Source organism: Oryza glaberrima, chromosome 3, assembly GCF_000147395.1.
Source record: "Oryza glaberrima chromosome 3, OglaRS2, whole genome shotgun sequence".
Classification (NCBI taxonomy): domain Eukaryota; kingdom Viridiplantae; phylum Streptophyta; class Magnoliopsida; order Poales; family Poaceae; genus Oryza; species Oryza glaberrima.
Genome location: NC_068328.1, coordinates 786351 through 803512, shown reverse-complemented (window position 1 = coordinate 803512; position 17162 = coordinate 786351). Strand labels below are relative to the sequence as shown.

General features: G+C 45.7%; 5 protein-coding genes across 9 annotated transcripts; 4 read left to right on the top strand and 1 right to left on the bottom strand.

Annotated features, from left to right (window-relative positions):
• The first annotated feature begins 770 nt into the window (after nucleotides 1-770).
• On the top strand, nucleotides 771-3810 carry LOC127768665 (pentatricopeptide repeat-containing protein At3g53170). Of its 3 annotated transcripts, none has more exons than XM_052294288.1 (5): nucleotides 771-1131; nucleotides 1207-2307; nucleotides 2418-2705; nucleotides 2957-3031; nucleotides 3274-3810. In XM_052294288.1, the coding sequence occupies exons 1-3, from the start codon at nucleotides 820-822 to the stop codon at nucleotides 2445-2447; spliced, it is 1443 nt and encodes a 480-aa protein (XP_052150248.1). In that variant the 5' UTR covers nucleotides 771-819; the 3' UTR covers nucleotides 2448-2705; nucleotides 2957-3031; nucleotides 3274-3810. The 3 variants fall into 3 exon arrangements, with proteins under 3 accessions (XP_052150248.1, XP_052150247.1, XP_052150246.1); XM_052294287.1 differs by having other exon boundaries at nucleotides 3183-3810; XM_052294286.1 differs by having other exon boundaries at nucleotides 2957-3810.
• Nucleotides 3811-3909: 99 nt separating this feature from the next.
• LOC127768666 (uncharacterized) lies at nucleotides 3910-5856 on the top strand. The gene is made up of 2 exons (XM_052294289.1): nucleotides 3910-4292; nucleotides 5261-5856. Exons 1-2 carry the CDS (start codon nucleotides 4032-4034, stop codon nucleotides 5681-5683), a joined length of 684 nt encoding a protein of 227 aa, XP_052150249.1. The 5' UTR covers nucleotides 3910-4031; the 3' UTR covers nucleotides 5684-5856.
• Nucleotides 5857-6368: 512 nt separating this feature from the next.
• On the top strand, nucleotides 6369-11308 carry LOC127768664 (bifunctional fucokinase/fucose pyrophosphorylase). 3 transcript variants are annotated; one of them, XM_052294282.1, is made up of 7 exons: nucleotides 6369-6894; nucleotides 6975-7254; nucleotides 7325-7692; nucleotides 8337-8463; nucleotides 8646-9665; nucleotides 9828-10522; nucleotides 10751-11308. In XM_052294282.1, the coding sequence occupies exons 1-7, from the start codon at nucleotides 6565-6567 to the stop codon at nucleotides 11147-11149; spliced, it is 3219 nt and encodes a 1072-aa protein (XP_052150242.1). In that variant the 5' UTR covers nucleotides 6369-6564; the 3' UTR covers nucleotides 11150-11308. The 3 variants fall into 3 exon arrangements, with proteins under 3 accessions (XP_052150242.1, XP_052150244.1, XP_052150245.1); XM_052294284.1 differs by having other exon boundaries at nucleotides 6768-6894; nucleotides 6975-7234; XM_052294285.1 differs by lacking the exon at nucleotides 6369-6894 and having other exon boundaries at nucleotides 7086-7234; nucleotides 7316-7692.
• A 121-nt stretch (nucleotides 11309-11429) lies between these two features.
• LOC127768667 (mavicyanin) lies at nucleotides 11430-13145 on the bottom strand. The gene is made up of 2 exons (XM_052294290.1): nucleotides 12737-13145; nucleotides 11430-12500 (listed from the first exon to the last, which is right to left on the bottom strand). Exons 1-2 carry the CDS (start codon nucleotides 12927-12929, stop codon nucleotides 12097-12099), a joined length of 597 nt encoding a protein of 198 aa, XP_052150250.1. The 5' UTR covers nucleotides 12930-13145; the 3' UTR covers nucleotides 11430-12096.
• A 1346-nt stretch (nucleotides 13146-14491) lies between these two features.
• On the top strand, nucleotides 14492-15832 carry LOC127767307 (mitochondrial import inner membrane translocase subunit TIM23-2-like). The gene has a single exon (XM_052292595.1). It carries the CDS (start codon nucleotides 14616-14618, stop codon nucleotides 15198-15200), a length of 585 nt encoding a protein of 194 aa, XP_052148555.1. The 5' UTR covers nucleotides 14492-14615; the 3' UTR covers nucleotides 15201-15832.
• The last annotated feature ends 1330 nt before the right edge of the window (nucleotides 15833-17162 follow it).

Below are 17162 nucleotides of genomic sequence, written 5' to 3'. Positions count from 1 at the left end.
AAAGGTAGTCGATTGTCTGGACTCTCTGAATGATAACTTATAATTGGATCTCACTGGTGACTGAACCAAGGACGTGGATGCATGCAGCCGTCCTTTTTGTTGTCTGGATCAGTTAACGGTTGGTAATTAGCTACGTGGATCGACGACGATACTGCCAAAGCTTAGCTTAGCTGCTGCTCCGAAAGATAAGGAGAAGATTGAGAAGAAGAAGATGCTAGAGCTAGTCGATCTCAAGGCGACATATATGTCTGCTCGTCCTGATCTGCTCTGCTCCCTCTGTACTTCAGAAGGGACCAGTTTGTTTGCTGAATAGAGTAAGTTTATTTTGCCTCCCTTTATTGAATCATCTTCCTCGACCGCAAAACCACCTCAACCGCAAAACCAGATTTAACATCTTCCCTATGTTTGAAAACCGAAGCAAATCAACTGCTTCTATGGTTTTAAAAACGGTTTTTTTCTAACGTGACAGGTCCACCACATCAGCACGTGGAACCCAACATCTCAATGACTTTCTCTCGTCTCATCTTCTTCCTCAACTCTCTTCTCATATCTCCTGCAAAAATAGGCAAAACAGTGGCTTAATTTGGACCCAGCAATTTCAGCAAGCCGACTGTAGTATGGGCCGTTCCGGCCCAACTATAATGGGTCGCACGAAGCTCGCATTCCCGTTCCGGCCCAATAGTGTGGGCCACACGGAGCTCCCTCTCCCTTGACGGCCCAACTGTTGGATGGTTAAGATTCGTGCAGCCTCACTCGGACTAGTCATCTGATCGCTCGGGACCTTATCGCCGTCTCGGCCTCACTCCGGCTGCCGGCGCCATGCACTCGCCGTCGCCGGCGCCGGCGCGGTGCCCACCGGCCACCTCGTCACCACCTCCCCGCGCCAGCAGCCGTGCGACCCACGTCTTGATGGCCCGCGGCGGCCGGAGGCACAAGCCGCCGTCGTCTGCCCCCGAGGCCGAGCAGCCGGAGGCGCTCTCCCGCATCCTCCGCACCGAGGCCGCCGTCTCCGGCGTCTCCCGCAAGGCGGCGGCGGCGTCGCGGCAGCAGTCCACCCGCCTCTGGCCCCGCGCCGTGCTCGAGGCCCTCGACTCCGCCGTCGCCTCATGCCGCTGGGAGTCCGCTCTCGAGGTAACCCCCAATCCCCTTGAGGAATCAGCTTGATTCTGATGCTCATTGTGCTGTGCTCGCTTGATTGGGGTTTAGATCTTCGAGCTGTTGCGTAAGCAGCAATGGTACAAGCCGAGGTCGCAGACCTACGCCAGGTTGCTGATGATGCTCGGCAAGTGCCGGCAGCCCGGCGCGGCCACTGCCCTCTTCAAGGTGATGCTCTCGGAGCGTCTCAAGCCGACGGTGGATGTCTACACGGCCCTCGTCGGCGCGTACGGCTACAGTGGGCTGCTGGACCAGGCGTTGGCCACCGTCGAACAGATGAAAGGTGTCGCGGATTGCAAGCCAGATGAGTACACATTCTCTGTTCTCATCAATTGCTGTAGCAAATTGCGCCGCTTTGATCGGATACCTGCGATTCTTGATGAGATGTCCTACTTGGGGCTACAATGCAATGCTGTTATCCATAATGCGATAATTGATGGGTACGGGAAAGCCGGCATGTTGGAGGAGATGGAGAATGCACTGACTAGTATGCTTGAAGATGGGGACAGTGTGCCGGACATATACACGATGAATTCTATCATTTGGGCTTATGGGAATCATGGTAATAGGATACATGAAATGGAGAGGTGGTACAGTGAGTTTCAGTTGATGGGTGTTGAGCCAGAAACGCAAACATTTAATATCATGATCAAATCATATGGTAATGCTAAGATGCATGACAAAATGATGTCGGTGCTGAAATATATGAAGAAACACTTCTTCTCACCAACTGTTGTTACCTTCAACATAATAATAGAAAGTTTTGGACGGGCGGGAAACATCGAGAAGATGGAGTACTATTTCCGATTGATGAAAATTCAGGGTGTTAAACCCAACCCCATCACTTACTGCTCACTGGTCAATGGGTACAGCAAAGCTGGGTTTCTCGACAAGGTTCCTGGGATCATTCGACAAACAGAGAATACTGATGTGGTTTTAGATACTCCATTTTTTAATTGTGTGATCGATGCATATGCCAAGTCTGGGGATATCAAAATTATGGAGGAAATGCTGCAGCTTATGAAGGAAAAGAAATGTAAGCCCGATAAAGTAACTTACACCACCATGATCCAGGCATACAATGTACATGGGATGGATGAAGCTGCTAATTTGTTAAAGATGGAAGTGGGCATGGTTGATGGCAAGCTGCTGGTAAGTGTCTTCCACTGTTACAGCAAGCTTGTATTTCATATTAACCAATGTATGCATTAATTATCCAAGCTGATTGATGGTATTCACTGGTTACCTTGTTTCTGAATCAGGAATCAGTTTCAGAGGTTGATAAAAAATAATGCCCTTTTTCCATTTTTCTTGGGGTGGTTCAAAATAATGATGGACCAAGGGGAATGCCAGGGAAACATAACAGAGCTTGACTATGATGAGTGAATGAATTACCATCAACACAAAGGTTGGCCGGGCAAGGGCAATCACATACTCCTAGTGTGAATGAATTACCATCAACACAAAGGTTGGCCGGGCAAGAGCAATCACATACTCCTAGTCGAGTGCTTCTTTGAGTACTCACTCCTAGCTGAATGCTATTGGCAAAGGTAAACAGCTCATACTTCTTTTCTAATTTTTATTTTGGTATTTGTCAACGGCTTGGAAACTGAACTGAAACAATGGCACTTCAATTCTAGTTCTTTGTATGTTCTAGCAATAATCAATTCCTTGGAACAGATGAACAATCATTCAACTTTGTACAATAAGTTAGTTTACAAATCGAATTATATCTTACACTCTTCAGCTAACTATGCAGTGCCATCAAATCATCTAATATCATAATACAATTCTTATGCAGATAAATTCTTAAATCTGCTCTCGCAGCTAGTTTTGTGGGCAGTTGATCCATCATCCATCTACAATTGTTTATAAGGTGTGTTGAAGCGTGATCCCAGTATGTTTGAATGCATTCTTTCATCACCAAGGCGTGGCACCTATTCCTTATCATTTAGAAACAAAACACATAGTCCTTACCAGCAATCAAAATTTATGCCTGATGATAAAAACTGTTTCACAATATTCAGCAACGCCTGCTCACACAGTGACACAGATGATCGGACATGACACCCTGCTTGCTACTGCTATACACATGTTCTGTATTCTTACTTGTAACAGCTTTGAGTTGGAGATAATCGGATAGGGGACAACGAGACAGGAAGGCAGCATGGACGCCGCACTCAAGTCCATGAGTAAAGCATGGGGCAGCAGCTGGCAAGATTTGTTTCACCTGACTGGAACCTACTCTCTCTGTTTTGTTCAGATTTATTGTACTAAGTAATATCTCAACTTATCTTAGGTTGGTTTATTTTAAGACGGATGGAGTAAACGTCAACACAGACATCGAGGATCTTGACTCGGATTTGTCACTGAACAATTGTTGTGGGTGTGAAAATTCCATGAATTCATTGTCTTTGCATTAAAGCACCAACAGTACGAAAATGATTCGATCTTAAACCTTGATGACTGAACTACAACTCTATACTATGCAGTATTTCGTGCTTTCAGAACTGTATTACTTATAGCTTATTAATCTTTTTAGCTCTATATGGCACTCATAAATAAACTTGTTAATCTTGATCAGGGAGATATATGCAACAGAAAAATCTCCCAGTTCTAAAAAAATCTCCATGTTTAAGGCGGCCCATTAGACAACTGGAGTTTACTTGAAGTAGCCCATTACGGAGTAGTACAGAATTCGGACGGCCCATGCTATCATTTTTTCCGCCCAATAGTTTCGGTTTATAAACCAGGTTGGCCTTCTCCAGCCTCCTCTCTTCCCCGATTCCCAAACCCTAGCCTAGGAGAAGACGAGAGCCGACACCCTCCGCCGCCGGCTTACATTGCCGCCACCGCCACAGCCAACGGGCAGCAGGATGGAGGCTGGCAGGCCGGCGAGCGCTGCCGGGCAGGGAGAATCCTCCTCGTCCTCCGGCGCGATGGCGGTGGACGCGGCTGGCGGCGTGGAGAAACCGCGGTTCGAGGCGCTGATGCCGAGCGAGATGAGCGGCGGGAGGCCACAGTTCAGGAAGGTGCCGGTGCCGCAGCATCGCTTCGCGCCGCTCAAGAAGGCATGGATGGATATCTACACCCCCGTCTACGAGCACATGAAGATCGACATCCGCATGAACCTTAAGGTAGCCTCCAATTTCTCTCCTGGATGTACACTTCTGATTCCGTTGATAGTCGCAAATTGCCTCATGGATATATCTAAATCCTTTGTGTAGCTAATCGCCTTATGGATATATCTCAGTCTTTTGAGTAGTATGTGGTTGCAAATCCTGAATGGTGAGACATGTCCGTGTTGCTTTTCGGCATGATGCTGCAGTGTCAAAACTATATTTTGGCATTTTACTTAGGGCCTGTTTGGTACAGCTCCAACTCCTAAATTTAACTCCAGGAGTTGAGTCTGGAGTGGAGTTGTGGAGCTGCCTAAACCCAGCTCCACAACTCTTTCATTTTGTGAGAGAGCTCCACCCAGCTCCACTTCCAGTTTTGGTAGAGCTAAAACTGTTTGGCTGAGCTCCACCTGGTGGAGCTGGAGCTGGAGCTGTGTCAAACAGGCCCTTAGGATAAGTGATTCTGTTATCCTTGTAACATTGTTGCAAGCTGTACATAATTAGTACATGCGTTGTGCTAGAATTCTACTCCAAATGGGAGTAGAATTCAATATGGTGCTATGAGTAAATGGAGTATAATGTCCATTGAATTATACCGTAAAAAGACACTTTTTAAAATCCTCTGTGCTAATTTCTTGCCCATGATCAGCACGACGGTTGAGCTGTCTAACCTTTTCAATTCAGTACGAAAAACATAGATATTTGATGTGGTGAAAGCTCACAACTTGCAACTTTTACCTGAGACACTACTAATCACAAATTCATCATGGCTTTGTGTCTGCAAACACTCAGCCGTCATTTGTAAGTCACTCCATTAGTTTGTCCTTGTCTAGTGAGTAGTAACTGTTTGCTCACTGACCTTAAACCATTTGGCAAGAAGTATTATCAGTGCTTGTGAAAAAATGCCATAATCCTACAGTTGTATTTTTGAATGCTTAAGCTGCCTACCATCAAACAGACCATATAATATGTTTCCATTATCTCAGGCAAGAAGGGTGGAGCTGAAAACAAGACAAGACACACCTGACGTGAGCAACCTTCAGAAGTGTGCAGACTTCGTACATGCTTTTATGCTTGGTTTTGACATCGCCGATGCTGTTGCGCTGCTCCGTCTCGATGACCTGTATGTGGATTCCTTCGAGATCAAGGACGTGAAGACACTCCGAGGAGAGCATCTGTCACGTGCTATTGGCCGCTTGTCAGGAAAAGGAGGCAAGACCAAATATGCCATCGAGAATTCTACCAGGACTCGCATAGTTATCGCTGATACGAAGATCCATATACTTGGATCCTTTGTTAACATCAAGGTTGCTCGGGATTCACTCTGTAGTCTTATCTTAGGTTCTCCTGCAGGCAAAGTCTATTCTAAGCTAAGGGCTGTTTCTGCTAGGTTAGCAGAAAGGTATTAGATGGTGCATCGTACCGTTGCAGTTTTGGCCTCGTAATATGTTGTATTGGCTGATTTGTGTGCCTGGGCTCTTAATTGTATCGTTCGAATGAACAAACTTAAAATGCTGAGAGTTTTGTAACAATACAAATGCATTGTGTTTAGTTCTGTCTGTTGCCCCCCTGTTTCTGGAAATCTATGGACGTGCTGCTGCATATATGTTTGATGGGTGTAAATTATTTTGTGCTGACTGATGAACGGATTTGTGATAATTATTCGAGGGTACAGGTGATTGAATCAACTATCACAAAACTGAAAAAACAAATAAATTTACATATACAAAGTTTTCATAAATATCATATCGTTTCAGATCTTGAGAGTTTAGATGAGTTGCCATCAGTGTTTCCTGTTCATTTATCTGTGGTTTTTACTTGAGATTTTACTTGGATTACAGTCGTTTATAGCAGTTACTCCCTCCGTTCCATTTTAAATGCAACCATCAGTTTCCGCGCCAAACTTTAGTCGTCTGTCTTATTTGAAAATTTGTTGTAATTAGTATTTTTGTCGTTATAAGATGATAAAACATGAATAATACTTTATACGTGACTAATGTTTTTAATTTTTTTTAAAAATTTATCAAATAAGACGAACGATCAAATTGGAGTACATGGAGGGAGTACATGAACTGAAGTCTGAACGCAACGCACGAGTCTGAAGAACGCTATCGCCATCGGTAGCAGCGGGAAGAGAAGACTGGCCAAGTCGTCGAGGGCTAAACAAGGCAGTAGAGTGGATCAGTGGAGTGGAGTCGCGTCGGTGTCTAGACGAGATATTTCTTTCTTTCTTTCAACGGCCAAATTCTCCGATCTAGATAAGAGTCGAGGAGCAAAAGTCGCTCGATCGATGGAGCCGGCCGAGCGTCACCGGCGGCGGCGGCGGAGGGCGCACACGGCGGACGAGGCGGCGGCGGTGCTGCGGAAGGCGTGGTGCCGGCTGCGGCTGTCGGCGCGGGATCCGTCGCGGGTGCCGCCGTGGGACGCCGTCGTCCTCACCGCGGCCAGCCCCGAGCAGGCCGCGCTCTACCACCGCCAGCTCGCGCGCGCCCGCCGCCTCGGCCGCTTCCCGGCCTCCACAGCCGCCCTCGCCGTCCCCGACCCCGACGCCGCGCGCATCGGCTCCGGCGCCGCCACTCTCCACGCCGTCGCCTCCCTCGTCCGCCATCTCATCGCCCAGGTCCAGCCACTTCTGCCCTATGTACTACTCCTACTACAGAATCGATCCCCTCCCCTGTTTAACATCATCTGAATCTGCAGGCTTCCAAGGAAGAGATCGCCGAATTGCTGCCCGAAGCAAGTGATTCTTCAGCAGATGACATCCCACTCAGCTCGGTGGTACGATTCATGGCGAACAAACACATACTGCTGCTTCACGCTGGGGGTGATAGCAAGAGGGTTCCATGGGCGAACCCCATGGGGAAGGCCTTCCTGCCTCTGCCTTACTTGGCCGGAGACAATCCTGATGGACCTGTTCCGCTGCTTTTCGACCACATTCTCGCGATCTCATCCAGCGCAAGGCAAGCTTTCAAAAACCAAGGTTGTAGCTTATAGACAGAGCCACTGATTTTGAGCAATATGTTCAATTTTAATTGGTACAGTATGATCAGGTGGGATCTTCATAATGACCGGGGATGTTCTCCCGTGCTTCGATGCTTCAAACCTAGTTCTTCCTGATGATGCTGCTTGCATCGTCACCGTGCCAACAACTCTAGATGTGGCTGCTAATCATGGTGTAGTTGTAGCGGCAAAGGACGGAACTGATGGGGAGAACTATTCCCTGTGTTTGGTTGATAATCTCCTCCAGAAGCCTACAGTGCACGAGCTTGTGGAGGGCCAGGCTATTCGAGATGACGGGAGAGCACTGCTTGACACAGGGATAATATCAGCCAGGGGTAAAGCATGGCAGGAGCTTGTTAGACTTGCATATTCATCTAGCCATGTCATGATCAAGGAGCTCATAACTGGCAGAAAAGAGGTGAGCAAATATTTCCTAACACACTGTCCAATTTTCACAACAGGCTCTCTCATTTACTGCAGACTTGCTTCATCGAATCAAGGCTATGTGATTATTCTGAAAATGCATGTGTTGCATTTGTAGTAGTTGGAGATATCGGTCTACTAATGAGCAACTTCCCTTAAAAGACATAATCACTCATTACTTCAGTTTGGGAGTTATAAATAAATTTGCTATAATTCTTGCAGTGCTGGATGCTCTTCTAGCTGTACAATACAATATTCTATCATCCTGAATTTTACGAAAGTTAGATGCTGTCTGTCTCTGTTTCGCTCTTTGCTTTGATATGCTAGAAGCAACAGTAGTCTGCTTTTCCATCCTAAAGAGAGGCATTGGCATTGTTAGGCTGCTTTATGTTTTATTTTATATTGAGACCAGATTTTCCTAACCTTTTTTCTTTGTCATGATAAAGCTCTGAATATTCCAAACCTCATTAATCTCATCTTTATGGAATTTTTTTTGTTAGACCAGAAATTCAAACTGACGTCCTAAACTCATTTTCTTTTGCTCCATTGCTTCCATTAGTTACGTTTATCATTTATCTAACTGTAGATTTGATATAATATATTTCATTTCGTGGGTTCATATTACCCGATCTATTGCAGATGAGCTTATACGAAGATCTTGTTGCTGCATGGGTGCCTTCCAGGCATGAATGGTTAAGGACCCGTCCATTTGGCATGGAACTAATTGCTGCTTTGGGAAAGCACAGGATGTTCAGCTTTTGTTCATGTATGTTCTCTTTAGAATTCATTATGTAGCAGTTGCAAGTAAATTATGCTGATTCTCTTTCTGGTATGGCTGTGCATTAAATTCTCCTGTATTTGACAAACAGTTCACATGTTATATTTCTGATTAGTTTTGTGTGATATTATGCCTTTTGCAAAGCTAAGTTGTGACCATTTTCTTTTCAGATGATTTCTCATTTTTACATTTTGGCACATCCGCTGAAGTTCTTGATCACTTGGCGGGCTCATATTCAGGACTTGTAGGGCGAAGGCACATGTCTTCGATACCAGAGACTACTGCTTGTGATATTGCGGCAACAGCTGTCATTTTGTCCAGTAAAATTTCTGCTGGGGTCTCAGTTGGAGAGGATTCATTGGTCTATGATTCATCACTTTCAGGTAGAATTAGGATTGGCTCACAATGTATTGTTGTTGGGGTGAATATACATGAGTTACATGGGAACAGGTCTCAGATAATCAGTACTAGCTCATACTTCACATTACCTGATCGACATTGCCTCTGGGAAGTCCCTTTGGTAAACTCTGTGGAAAGAGTAATGGTTTACTGTGGCCTTCATGATAATCCAAAAGTATCTATGAAGAAAGATGGGACATTCTGTGGCAAACCATGGAGAAATGTCTTGGAACATCTTAAAATCCAGGATACAGATCTGTGGAGCTCAACCAATGAAGACAACTGCTTATGGAATGCAAAGCTTTTTCCAGTCATGTCTCTACCTGAAACGCTGAAAGTAGGTATGTGGCTTATGGGATCGACATGTGACCTGGATGGCAAAGTTGCTTCCCTGTGGAAAGAATCACGGAGGATCAGCTTAGAAGAGCTGCATCGTTCGATTGACTACCATCAGCTCTGTGTGAATTCAAGCAAGCATCAAGCAGATCTAGCAACCAACATTGCTAAAGCTTGCATGACCTATGGCTTGCTTGGGCGCAACCTGTTTCAACTATGTGAGGAAATGCTACAAAAGGAAAATTCATGCGTAGAAGTCTGTAATGAGTTACTTTCGCTTTGTCCCAGTCATGGGGATCAGTATTCTGGTGTTCTTCCGCAGAGCAGAAGATATCAGGTCAAAATGGATCTGCTTACAGCTTCTGGAGATCTTTCCACTGCAGCTATTGTTGAAGATAAAGTGTGGGCTTCCATAGCAAGTGAAACTGCATCAGCGATAAAATATGGATCTAAAGGTACAGTCTGTACACTACCAACAAACTTAATGCTATTTTTTCTGTCGCTTTTCTCAAAATGCAGTTATGTCTTCCAGGCAACGAGCTAAATGTGGTTCATTTTACCATTATCAATATTGATGTTTCTATCAATCTAGTTAACACATATGTATGATTTTGTAGAGCCATCAAGCGATTCCAAGTGTTCAAGTAATGGTAACCTGCATCCTAAGAAGGCTATTGTGGAATTACCGGTCCGTGTCGACTTTGTCGGGGGTTGGAGTGATACACCTCCATGGAGTTTGGAGCGTCCAGGTTGTGTTTTGAATATGGCAATACGGTTGGAAGGGAACCTTCCAGTTGGTGCTATGATAGAGACAACAATGGACCACCTTGGAGTTCTCATTGAAGATGATGCTGGCAGAAATGTTTGTATTGATGACCTGTCTTCTATTACTTCACCATTCAAAGAAAATGATTCATTCCGTTTAGTCAAGTCTGCTCTTATTGTGACTGGTGTCCTAAACCATGAAAGATTGTCAAAATTAGGGTTGAACATTAGGACATGGGCAAATGTTCCTCGTGGAAGTGGTCTGGGAACTTCTAGCATATTAGCAGCTGCGGTAGTTAAGGGGCTATTTCAACTTATAGAAGGTGATGAAAGTGATGCAACTGTTGCTAGAGCTGTGCTGGTAGTAGAGCAAGTAATGGGCACAGGCGGTGGATGGCAAGATCAAATTGGTGGCCTATATCCTGGAATCAAGTGCACTCAGAGTTTTCCAGGACAGCCATTGCGTTTGCATGTTGTTCCATTGCTGGCATCTCCGCAGTTGATTCAAGAATTACAACAACGTCTCCTGGTTGTGTTCACTGGTCAAGTAAGTATGAATTTTCTGCTGTAAGCATATATAACATAGTAGATAAACTGAAATTAGGGCTAGAAGTTTCAATTTACAAACAGTAGCCTGTTCAAGTTCCACCATGATTCTAAGATTTGTACGTCCAAACAAGATTCCTTTCAAGTGTGCACGCCCATCCATTTTCCACATTGATTTTGCTTCAAAAGAGTATAATTTTCTCCCCAAATGAATGTATACTCTGCACAGGTAAGGCTTGCCCACCGGGTCCTGCAGAAAGTTGTCACTCGATATCTCCGCCGTGATAGCCTGTTGATATCTAGCATCAAGAGGCTTGCTGAGTTGGCGAAAATTGGAAGGGAAGCCCTGATGAATGGTGAAATAGACGAGCTTGGTGGCATAATGTCGGAGGCCTGGAGGCTGCATCAGGAGCTAGATCCTTTTTGCAGCAACAAGCTTGTGGACGAATTGTTTACATTTGCTGACCCTTACTGCTGCGGCTACAAGCTTGTTGGAGCTGGTGGGGGCGGCTTTGCGTTGATGCTTGGAAAGAATCTTAACTCTGCCAAAGAACTCAGACAAGCACTCGAGAATTCTGCCACCTTCGATGTAAAGGTGTACAACTGGAACGTTGCTATGACACCATGAACAAGTATAGAACTCGCGGAGCATATGTTTTCTTACTTTTCCTTCTGGTAAACAGAAGTTGCATATACTGCTGGAGCCTGGCGTCATTGTACATTTGTACCGTCCGGTTCATTTATTCAGATATGAAGTGCATTATTTCAACAATCTAATTGTTCCAGATATTCGTTTCTTGCATAACACTATCTGATACTACCTCTGTCCTACGAAGTGTACATTCACTTGTCCAGATTTGTGTACAAGAGTGAACTCTTTTTTGGATGGAGGCGAGTTGCAGGTCTAAGGTTGAGTGGCTTCAATGATTAATAATTTGTGAATGTCTTAAAAATGAAGTGCCGGCACATACCAGCCATGCCTGCATTGCTATGGAAGTGATCATGCATGGACAGTTGATGGACATCAGGACACGGTTTTTTCCATCCAACATGACAGATTTCTGTGGAAGCCAACATGGTTTGCCCGATGGTGCTTGGCAACACAGCCAACCCTATGGACAGCAGCTTCCTGTTTGTGCCAGGCAGCCAAGGTAATATGAAGAGTACTGTTCAAGATCACGTTATCAATGCCTGGACCATCGAATCTCTTCTGTCTGGGACTAGCAGTCCAGGACACCGACACGATGAGGCATCTGTTAAATACTACTACTTCATGTGGTAGATCTGTTCCATGGCCATCTTTAAATACTTCACTGTTTGCCTAATGATGTGATGAACAGATGAAGTGGGACAGTAAGATCTTGCAATGGTGTAAATGGCAAGCTAGAAGCTGCAGATGCAATGGATGCCAGCTGAGTTGATCGATGCAAAAAAAAAAAAAAGAATCATCACCATCATTTCATTGTACAATCCAATACAAACGGATAAAAAAAAAGAATATGGAGATCCAAGCTCTGATCATCCAAAGTTAATAATAAACTCCCTAAGATAAAATCAACAATCAACAAGATGCTCTCACAGCAAGAAGACGGCGAAGGCAAGAGCAGCAAGAAGGACGGATCCAGCTCCGCCGGCGGCGGCGGCTCGGGGCGCCGCCGACTGTCGCGCTCCGGCGGGGCCGAGCGCCGCCGACTCGAACCCCGCCGGCGCCTCGGCCGGCATCGGCGCGAAGGCGGCGAGGTCGTTGGCGGTGGGCGGCAGGTAGGTGCCGTTGGCCATGGGCACGTCGACGGCCAGCCTCTGGCCCTTCCGGCAGTGTCCCGGCGCGGCGCTGATGTAGTAGACGCGGCCGGGCGTGGTGAGGTTGAAGACGGAGTTGCCGTCGTCGAGCTTCAGCACCGGGTCCGACGCCTGGCAGGCGGCGAACGCCACCGGCGTCACCTGCACCACCGAGTCCTGGCTCGGCGGGTACAGAAACCCTGCGTGAATCATACCCAGTGAAGAAGATGAGTTACGGCGTATTTACAAACGAAAAGTAATTTAAGAGTAAAATCTTTATAATCAGCTCAAAAACAAAGTCTGAAAAATAAATTTTGATGGAAAAAAATTCTTAAAATCAGCTCTAAATCTGAAGTTGAAAATTTAAATTTTGGTTGATAAGTATAAAACATAAGCGAAAAGACGAGGCCTCTAATCGCGATGATCCAATGCTTACAGATGGAGTCGCCGAGCGCGAAGTGGATGGATTTGGCCCAGCGCGAGTAGACGTCGGGCTTGGACGGCGGCGGGATGCCCCAGGCGTCGAGGTCGCCAACCTTGTACATGGCGCCGCCGCAGCCGTCGATGAGGAGGAGCAGCGCCACCGCCGCCGCGGCGACGAGAGATGCCAATGCCGACGCCCCACGCATCCTTCCTCGCTTAGCTCTCGCCGCTTTTCTTTTCTTCTCGTCCTAGCAAAGCAAAGCACAAGCAAGCGACCAGTGCTCACACTCTGCCACCTCCTTGTTCGTTTCTTTGCCTATTTATGATGAGGCGGTTTGGATCGTTGGAGGCTAACGGGCGGAATTGACCGAGAGAGAGATGTCGCGGCTCGATCGATCGAGCCATGTGTCGGCCGGAATCCCCGGCCTAAAATCATCATGTAAAGACGTGTGTGGGTTTGGTTTGTGCTCGTAAAACGGCAGGATTAGTACTTAGTGGGCACTAAGCATGTGGTCCATTGCATCGTTAGCCACTAACTAATGATATACTGTTAGTGTTAGTAACTCGGGAATGGATCGAAAGGGTTTGTGTTTACCTGTGTCTGTTTGGCTCCAGTTGGGAGTGGGCTGGTGGTGCTGCTCATCAGACGCAGCACGTGGGTCAGTGGAGGGGAGCACGTGGATTCAGAGATCTGAGCTTTTGTTTTTCTTCGCTAGATTATCGTATTCGTGTGTAGCTATAGCAGCTGTGTTTGCGATGATTAGTTAGGGTGTGTTTAATTCACTTGTTTGATTGAAATTAGAACAATATAATAAAAAAGTTTGTATGTGATTGGAAAAATTAGAAGTTTGAAAAAAAAAATTAAAACTAAACTCGGCCTTAGCCATAGTGGTGGTATGGTCGAGACATGGGAATGGGAGTTCCAAGCAATGCTAGCTCATGGAGACAGTAGCTCGTGCAGCTCGCCCTTGTATACAAAACAGTTTGCTGCTTTTGGCTAACCACTTGCTCTGACATACCGTGTGTGTACCACACCACAGTCCATGTTACTGTCGCCTCTGCCGTGTAGCGCGAATCCTCCTCGTCGGGCGCATGATGGGTGAGAAAAAAAATGACTGACGATGTTTCATTATATATGAATCAAATATTATAGTAGATTTTTATACTATTTAATAATTTTATCTTGATGAACACATGGTTTGTTTTTTTATGTATACAGGATTTATGTGTTGCAATGACTTTAAACGTTTGTTGCATATATTGAACCAAATTATTTCATCTAGCGATCTAACCGTTTTTCACTTTTTTTAAGAATCGAAATATTCTTTCGCTATTTACTGAAACATTATTTTTATATAAGGTGAAACAACGTCCGATTTTTTAGAAACCGTTGCTTCATACATTATAGCAAAATGTTTTATAAGGTGATTTGGTTGTGTTTCAGCTTTTTAAAAGATTAAAACATTTTCAATCTATTAACTAAAAATTTTTTCGATCTACGTCCAATTTTTTTTTTTGAAACAAGAATCGGGCGCCCAATTCGCCTCCGCCGTGTTGGGTTTGCCTCCAGCGAAGCACAACTAAAGTGTGTGATGGGCCGATCGGTTGATGGGCCATCATCCACCACTTTGGTCGATGGGTTAATGGGTCGCCTAATCAACTCCCGGGCCATCAAAATTGCGGCCCATGAATCGCAAGGTCGGCGACCGCGAAAATATCACATCACACACACACGCAAACGCAAGTGGCTTGGGGCTCCAGAAAGTTGTGTAAAATAATAAAGAGGCCGACGCGGAATACGCGCAGTCAGCTCCGTGCCGAAACCCTCCTCCTCTTCCTCTCTGCCTTTCTTCCGCTCCACGCCGCCCTCCGCCGCCGCCGCCGCCGCCGCCATGGCTGATCCGCGGCTGTTCTCGTCGGGATCCGGCACCCGCGACGACCGGACGGACGCCTCCGGCAGGCGGCTGTACAACCCCTACCAGGACCTGAATATCCCCTACAAGCAGCTCTACGACCTCCCCACCTCCCCGGAGTTCCTCTTCCAGGAGGAGTCGCTCGCCCAGCGCCGCTCCTGGGGCGAGAACCTCACCTACTACACCGGCATAGGCTACCTCTCGGGCGCCGTCGCCGGCGCCGCCGTCGGCCTCCGCGACGCCGCGCGCAACGCCGAGCCCGGGGACACCGCCAAGATCCGGGCGAACCGCGTCCTCAACTCGTGCGGCAGCAACGGCCGCCGCATGGGGAACACGCTCGGGGTCATCGGCCTGCTCTACGCCGGGATCGAGAGCGGCATGGTCGCCGTCCGCGACCGCGACGACTGGATCAACAGCGTCACTGCGGGGCTCGGCACCGGCGCGCTCTTCCGCGCCGCCAACGGGCCGCGCTCCGCCGCCGTCGCGGGCGCCATCGGTGGGGTCCTCGCCGGCGCCGCCATGGCAGGCAAGCAGGCGGCGAAGAGATATGTGCCTGCCCTCTGATTCGTCCGCACGGTATTCTCTCTGCTGTGATAAGAAATGGTCGAATCAATTAGTCGCCAAAAGGAATGTCATTTCTTCGTTTTGCTCTCCTGGTTAATTTATTATTGGAGAAGGGTTTTCTTCTCGACATTATATTTTAGCGTTATGTTACATGTAATCGATATGATCGGATCAGATCACTAAATTTTTGGCCTATGTTGCAATGTAACGTCTTCTCGAGTAGCTAGTTAGCTGGTACCAACACAATAATACATACTTTTACGTTATGCTGATGGTGAGTCCGTGACAATGTGAAATGTAATGTTCATTGTAGTGTAGTTTTCCTAGATTATTATGGTGTGTGTTTCACTTGCGATGAAACAATATGCCATAAAAGAGTAGGCTAATGTTTGCACATTTCTAATCTATCTATGGATGCCATCCTCATTATGTGCTGCGATTTACATTCTACCAAGTAATGCATTCCGGTTGCAGGGTCAAATGGACATAAAGATATTTAGTTATACCCAATGTTGCTTCCTATGTATAACTATATATCCTTATGTCTGTCTGAACCCGTAGTTCTCAAGGACTTCCACATGCATTTTATTGTGTATAATGGATATTGATGATCTTTGCATATTGTTATATCATTTGACGCTCTATTGCAACTATACAACAATGTTTTTGTTTGCATGTTTGGCATTTGACTCTTGGTACAAGTCACACTACCGACTACTACCTGCGTTCCCAAATATAAGAGAATTTGTCTATGTAACTGCATAGGCAAAATCCCTCATGTTTGGGGATGGAGGTAGTACTAAGTACTAGTATCAAGTACTGATATGCTATATTGCCATGTTACGTGGTGATTGTTATGCTCTGATGTTTCAATGTAAGATATTCATTAGGAATTTGTAAGGTTTCTGTTTGGCATCTGTAAAACACACTGCCAGTCTTGATGTTTGGCATTTCTAAGCTGCCGGTTTATGTTGAAAGCACATTATTTCTTGTTCAGTGATATCTGAATGTTACTGGTCCAAATTTTAGTTCAAACTTCCACCGTATTTCCCTTACGAATGGATTTTTTAGTTTGTATTCTCCAGACCATAGCATATTACAATGTTCATGTTTTCTATCTATGCAGTCTTATCCTGTTCTGTTACTACTGTACTTTGTTGTTCTTATTCTGTAAATTGATGTGTTTTCTGTCACCAATTTTCTTGGTATTGAACGGATCTATTGATAAAGCTGATAACTACCAAACTTTAGGTTATGGAAGAATCATGTATTTCACCACCAGCTTCTGTTTTCCTTCGTATGTGCTCTTTTTATACTGTATGTTGGCCTAGTTGACTAGTTCTTTTTGTCCTCTTTCAGTATAATGTTTTGGTGGGTTAACTCTTATCATATTCTGATGTTACAATTCGGTTGGTGGGTTAGGCAGACAACTGTTCTTCTGTTGAGCTTCGAACCTTTTCCTTGTGGGCATTTCTGAGATGTGGCCATCCTCTTATACTTGTGCAACCCACCATTTATATTCCTTCCTAGTTTTTACTTGTATGTTCGTAAAGCTTTCGACTTTTTTGGCTCGTCCAATAATCCGGTGCAGCAAACAAGATCTTTTCCTTTCATTTCCTTATGAGTTGCATTGTGATGAACTATTTCACCTATCACTTGTATGTTCTTAAAGCTTGAACCTTTTTGACTCGGATAATAATCCGGTGCTGCAAACAAGACCTTTTCCTTTCATTTCCCTATGAGATGCAGTGTGATGAACCATTTCACCTTATGGCAGACTAGCATGTATATTCAGCATAGATTTAGGCATATAAGATGTGATAAATTCAAGAGCTTTACTGTAGGGTGATGTTACGGCAAGAACAATAATCCCTTATGATCATCAAGTCAAATTTATCTCGCAAGTCGTGAGTGCCCGGTACGAGGATGTTGGATCAAGTCTGTTTGGACGCGTACAAGTAT